The sequence below is a fragment of the Clarias gariepinus genome, chromosome 14, assembly GCF_024256425.1.
Source record: "Clarias gariepinus isolate MV-2021 ecotype Netherlands chromosome 14, CGAR_prim_01v2, whole genome shotgun sequence".
NCBI classification, from domain to species: domain Eukaryota; kingdom Metazoa; phylum Chordata; class Actinopteri; order Siluriformes; family Clariidae; genus Clarias; species Clarias gariepinus.
The window spans coordinates 27564796-27571344 of record NC_071113.1 but is presented as its reverse complement, the minus strand read 5'-3'; the positions used below and the strand labels follow the sequence as shown (position 1 = coordinate 27571344).

General features: G+C 37.4%; 1 protein-coding gene across 1 annotated transcript; it reads left to right on the top strand.

The window, feature by feature from the left end:
* The first annotated feature begins 2145 nt into the window (after positions 1–2145).
* Positions 2146–3927, top strand: LOC128541586 (erythroblast NAD(P)(+)--arginine ADP-ribosyltransferase-like). The gene is made up of 3 exons (XM_053512069.1): positions 2146–2232; positions 2759–2849; positions 2931–3927. The coding sequence occupies exons 2-3, from the start codon at positions 2766–2768 to the stop codon at positions 3648–3650; spliced, it is 804 nt and encodes a 267-aa protein (XP_053368044.1). The 5' UTR covers positions 2146–2232; positions 2759–2765; the 3' UTR covers positions 3651–3927.
* Positions 3928–6549: the final 2622 nt, after the last annotated feature.

The following is a 6549-nucleotide window of genomic DNA, read 5'->3' as shown; positions in this document are numbered from 1 at the left end:
ATTCTTTTTAGACAGAAGAGGCTTTCTCCTGGAAACCTGTCCAAACAACCGTACTTGTTCAGGCTTCTTTTAGGTTTCTTTAAATTGTGGAAATTTAGAAAATCCTGTTTACCTGATTTTATACTCAAAAACATTTATTTGTTCACAGTAAATAAAATTTCTAAAATTTCCACATAATATGACTTAAAAAAAAATACAGTGGAACCTTGGATTACGAGCATAATTTGGGCTTGTATTCCAAACCGCTCATAAACCAAATTTAATTTTCCCATAGGAAATAATGGAAACTTAAATTAGTCGTTCTACAGCCCAAAAAGAAAAAAACATAAAAATAATGAATACAAAATATAAAGTAAAAATAAAACAAATTAACCTGTGCTTTACCTTTAAAAAAAAGTAAAAAAAATAAATCCAGACAGCTAAGTGTTTCCGTTTGTGCATGCAGGCGCTGTGTGTGTGTGTGTCATTAATAGAGAGACCGTTTAAAAACTAACCGTTTAAAAATTTGCAAGGAACATCGCTAGTCACACTTGCGCGAGCGCATACTAACGTAGTCACTGCTGTAAAGTAAAACAAACAAAAAAAATTCCTTTGAAAAGAATTGCGACAGAGCAGAGTTTTTGTGTGTTTATGTTTGAAGCCGAGAGGCGATGGGGCTGTAAAGCCGAGAGAGAGAGAGTGTGTGTGTGTTGGTGTAAGTGAATGAGCAGTGTCAAATTTCGCACGTGCGCACACACACACACACACACACACACTCGCCTTTACAGCCACCCTCCTCTCAGGTTCCCAAACAAACACACACTCTCTGCCTTACACAGAAACTCTGCAAGCACTAAGACCCAGCAGGGAAGACGATAGTGCTTGCAGAGTTTCTGTGTAAGGCAGAGAGTGTGCGTGTGTGTTTGTGTGCGTGAGTGTGGGTCTGTGTGTGTATTCACCCAGCAGGGAAGACGATTACCTACAATTCCGCAGCCCAAGATAGAAAAACCGTTGGCTAAGTTGTGATGACATGATGCTCGGTGCTCGTAAACCAAGACAATGCTCGTTTTTCAAGTAAAAATTAAGAAGAAATTTTTTGGAAGAAAAATATGCAAAAAAGGCAAGAGAGGATAGGTCCATGTTCCAGAGTATACCAAATCATCTGTCAAACATAGTGGAGGCAGTGTTATGTGTAACTGGTATTTATTCACAATGTAAATGCTGATATAAGTATCGTGATAATTTTTTAAGTGAATAGAGCTGTATACTTTCTGCTTGGTTTTAGTGAAGTCCTGCAAAACACTTTACTGTATAGATGGATAAGGACCCACAATGTTCCATGAATGCATTCCAGTATTCTTAACTAGCTAAGTTAGTCACCTGACTAACTGAAATATACTGTACTGTACAAGAGATTGTGAAAGACTGTCACAACCTTACAGGGGACGAGGGGCAGGAGGCAGGGTGCCCTCGGGATGAGGTGGCAATCTATCACAGGGCACAAGCAACTATGGACAAATTGGAAATAGCACTAAGCCTAGTCTGCATGTCTTTGGACTGTGGGAGGAAGGACCCAGAGGAAACCCATCAAGCATGGGAACAACAAACTCGCGCGCAGACCCAAGGTACTGTAGGAATGGGACCCTCGACCCTGGAGGTGTGAGGCTACAGTTCTTGCCACTCTAACTTCTATGCCACTGTGTTGCCCACTGGGTTCTAGTAGGTAAAAGGTACATAAAAAGCCAAAGGCCTGAACATGGGGATGTCAATCTTGGTTTCACATCCACCAGCAACTAGTTCCTGAGGTTTGAACTAGGAGAATAAATTTTATTTTGGAGGAATATTTTTCCCTAAAAATAAAAATCTGCAACAGATAGTGAAATAATTAAGAATTTTAGGATATGGCTGTCTGAATTCATATTGACCAACTTTGTCTTGCAGTTTTTAAAGCCTGGACATGCTAAATAAAATTCATAATGATTGGTAATTGTTGTGTTTAATCTTTCATTTTTAAGCTTTAACTGCATCTACACTTTGAAGTAAATGCAGATTTTATTCCACTGCCCCTGAGCTTTGGGGAGAAAACAGCTCCAGTTATGGTGAAAGAAAAAGGAAGTGGTTGTGTATAAATAGTGCCGAGTTAAAGTTCTGATCAGTCTTCTGTTTGATGAGTATCAGAGAATCAGTTTTAAAGTTATACAGGGAAATACGCAGCAAATCTTACAGTTTTATCTGTAGGCAAGAAGATTGAAGGTGGGTTACTAATTATTTTTTGATTACCTCATTGTTATGTATAATAGCTTGTAAAGTGCCATTATAGAAGCTACAGTAATCTCTTTTTTGTACTGTTTAAGAAGAGTTTACACAACCAGAGCTGTGATTATTATGGACATGCTGGAAATGTTATGTTTGGTATTACTGTCAGTTTGATCAGATAGGGATATACTGTATTGACGAATCTTCAAGTATTTTTAATTTATGTCTGATATAAAAATAATGCATTATTAAAATTTTATGTTTGTTTATGATGGTTTCAATATTCCTCATGTTAATATTATGTATTAGGTTATTGTATTATTTCTCATCAGACCTGTTTCTCAGAATTGAGTTGCATGTGCATTTTAAGATGTTGACACCAAAATGTCACACATTAGTCTTCACAGCTCAGATGTAACTACAGACTTAATAACTATTTTGACAGTTGCCTGAGGTGGAGACACTCAATGTAGAATTTGCCTAACACAGTGTATTGTACTGTACATGCATGATTTTATTTCAGATCAACAATGAAGGAAGCTGTAAAGTTTTCCACTATTTTGAGCAATGTTGTCATTGCACTCATCATCATTTCAGCTGATTGTTATGCAGGGGTGAGTTTTTATTGTTTTAGTTTGCATTGATTACACATTTCTTATCGGAAGTAAAAATAATGTTTTCCCTTTTTTTAACAGAATGTATTCCGGACACCAAAACCTTTAAATCTTAAGATTTTAAACCTTGACATGGCAAATAATTCTGTTGATGACCAGTTTATAAACTGCTTCGACCAAACGTACAACAGGATTAAAGAAAGCATTCTTCCACAAGAGTTAGAATCTAATCCATTATTTAAAGAAACTTGGATGCATTTCTCAAATATTTCTGATATTTTTACAAGAATAATAAAGGTCTACACAACTTCAAAAGACCTTTACTCATATCTCAATAATAATGTGAGTTCAGGCAGAGAGAATTATATCAGAACATTTAACTATAAAGCTTTTCATTTCTTGCTCACACATGCCATACAAAAGTATAAAGTAAGGAACTGTACTGATGTTTTCCGCAAAACTACTGTTAGGTTTAATATAAATGTTTTGGACCAGGAAATGCGATTTGGCAGATTTGCCTCAACTTCACTTAGGGATGATATAACAACTTTTGGCAGTAGCTCCTGTTTTAAGATTAACACGTGCTTCGGAGCAAACATAGCCAATATGTCTGAGTTCCCTAAAGAAGAAGAAGTGCTAATCCCACCTTTTGAAAAATTCAGGATCACCAATATCACCACTGCAAAAAATAAATTGAACTGCAGTGTCATTTACACTCTACAGAGCACTGGGAATTTTAGTAATATGAACTGTGAGCTGATTAACACAAATGTACGTGTAGCTTATAAGCGTTTATTTTAGTTTTTGCTGTTTGTATTATAGCACCACTGCCAACACTGCTGGATAATTACTGTAGTACATAATGTAATGTTTCCAAGCAGGCATCATTGTCAATAAAATCAATACATGATTGTGATGTTACGTTGTTTCTTAAGGTTTTTTGTGAATAGAATCTATCGTGTAGCACTCCACTGAAAATGAATATCCAGAAAAGGGATGATCTAATGCTTCTATTGTATACTTTGTAAAATCTTAATTAAAAAGCATGAAAATGAAGCATTTTGTCAGTTTAAATTTTAGAAATGTACACACTATTTGAATTTTTTTTTCGCATTTCACATTTAAACCCATCTTGATTATATAGCCGGGGTTAATAATACAAAACCAGTGTGTTCAAAAAAGAAAAAAAAATATTATTGTTATTGTATGTAGTGGTAAAATAAGTCATTCCTAGTAATGCATTTACTGAAAAGGCTCACTGGCATGTAAAATGTAAACTGACATTTAGATAAACTGTAGAAGAAGAAAAAAACACTCATGACCAACTGCGATACAAACTAACTCCGGTGTTGTGATGTCACCATAGGCTGACTGGTAAGATGGATATTCTTTTAAATACCAGTATGGCTGGTGGACTTGTAAATGGCTGTCAGACCAAGGGGCAACAGTAGACATCAGCAGTTCTGAAAAATGTGTCAGAAGTGCCAAAATATGCAGTTTTAACTGGGGTTTAGGTGGAGTCGGCTCCTGCCAAGATGGGGTGTGCTGTGGCACCAGGACATTGGGGCAGATCCTTTGTGTGATGTGGGTTGCGGGGTGTGGCCTCTAGGGATTGGACCTGTTTGGTCTGCACATCTCATGGGTGCTCAATTGGATTGAGATGTGTGGAATTTGGACACAGGATGAACAACCCTGAACTCTTTGCCTGCTAAACTCCATAGGCAGGCAGGCTGTGATGCATTGCGTGTTCTGGTGCCTTTCTGTCATGGCCATCATTGACCTTCTTAAAAATTTGTGCTGCATTGGCTTTATTGTTGGATCGAAATTTCAGATTAATAAGCTATGTGGCCCGCAGAGAATCTGGTCATGGTTTTTCGCACCTCCTGTTCCACTAGCAATATTTTTTGTTCATTTCTGAGCCATTTAAACCATTTGGTTTATCCCACTGCTCCAGTGCGGTTCTCCTACAATACTTAGCTTACACCCTGAGGCGGATCTACACAACGGTAACCATATGATTTGCCCCCTAGCTTCCCTATCCCAACCAACCACCACCCCAACGTTTCAGTTCCTAACACTGTGAATGTAAAAACAAAACTATCCATATGCTGTTTAAGACTAAAACAAACAAGAGCATTTTTAGAGGTTTCACGGGTGAGTTGCATGTGAACGCTTCACACACACAGCGCAAACAGCTGTGGTATCTCATGCTGAAGTAAGAGCTTCTCCTTGTAAAGTTGTGAAAGCAAACTCAGTTACATGTAACATTTGCTAAACATTATTCAGTAATGATGGTTTGTGTGTTATGTAATGTCGCTTGCTAAATCGAAATCATCACAAAATTAGCAAATAAACAGGCTTTTTAAAACTCAGAGCTGAGTCTGGACACAATAATTCCCTTTCTAATTCCAACCCTTTCTGTCTACAGTATAAGTTTACTTTATATCTGACCTTTCACTGCCTATTGGATTTTGGATTTTGGATTCTGTCTAGTGATGGCCAGATGAAGCCTCATATACAGTAGATATTAAGGCTTCCCAGCCAATAGTTTCCCCAAAAGGTTAATTCATGAAGGGGTGTACTGTACTGCCATCTAGTGGACAAATTTTATGTAGCCACTAGATTGTAACATTGCAAGCAGCACAATTATGTACATGCAATTGCACTAGTCGAGGAAATGTTTATGCACATAATCAACATCTCTGAATATTTAAAAATAAAAAGCGCAGGACGAAGCGGTTATGTGATTCCGGCAAACGCTTCGTAGGCTTTGTTTGTCATTGATCATGTCACTCTCAGCGAACTGACACACCTTGAAGCGACACCTCCCCTTCTGCTCGATACACGCTTCGGAGCAAGTAACATCACTAATTCTGTCTACACACACACACAGACTCCTACTGTACTTTCGCCTTCACAGACACACACACTTTTTCTCTCTGTTCTATACAAAAACACTATTCTTTCGCGATTCTTTTTAAAGGTAAAGTGCAGGTTAATTTTTTTTTTTTTTTTTTTTGGCTTTACAGCAAAGATTCTGTTAGTGTGTCGCTCAATCGAGTGTCATTAAAGAGATTTCTTGTTTATTTTGTGTGTTTATTAAGTGTGTGAAAAGAGTGGAGGAAGGTTAACTGTTTAAGACTAACCGGGGGAGAGGGGAGCTTATTTTAGCTTCTCACACACACAGCGCCTGCGCGCGCAAACGGAAACACTTATCTGTCGGGATTTATTTTTACTTTTTTTAAAGGGTAAAGTGCAGGTTAATTTGTTTTATTTTTACTTTATATTTTGTATTTATTATTTTTATGTTTTTATTTTAAGTCTGTGGAACGAATAATTTGAGTTTCCATTATTTTTTATGGGAAAATTTGTGCTTGTTTATGCTCATAATCCAAGGTTCCACTGTACTGTTACTATTGCTTCTGTACAATAAATATAGAAAATACTTTATCTGTCCTACATTTGGTCCTTTTCTGAGTCATTTTAGAGACAGTAGCATTTAACTCCATCTCTCTCTCTCATTCTCTATACCACTTTTCCTTTACAGGGTTGCAGGAGGTCTGGAGCCTAGCCCAGGGAACCTGGAGGAATGAGGAGCAGTACACCCTGAATAGCATGCAAACTCTTAACCCTGGAGGCACAAAGCCATATAGCTAACCGCAATGCTAACCACTACACAAATATTATTTACTTTATGATT

Coding starts and splice junctions, on each gene's coding strand:
- LOC128541586 (XM_053512069.1), top strand. CDS start 2,766: ATGAAGGAAGCTGTAAAGTTTTCCACTATTTTGAGCAATGTTGTCATT. Junction 2,850..2,930: donor CAGCTGATTGTTATGCAGGG/GTGAGTTTTTAT, acceptor TTTTTTTAACAG/AATGTATTCCGGACACCAAA.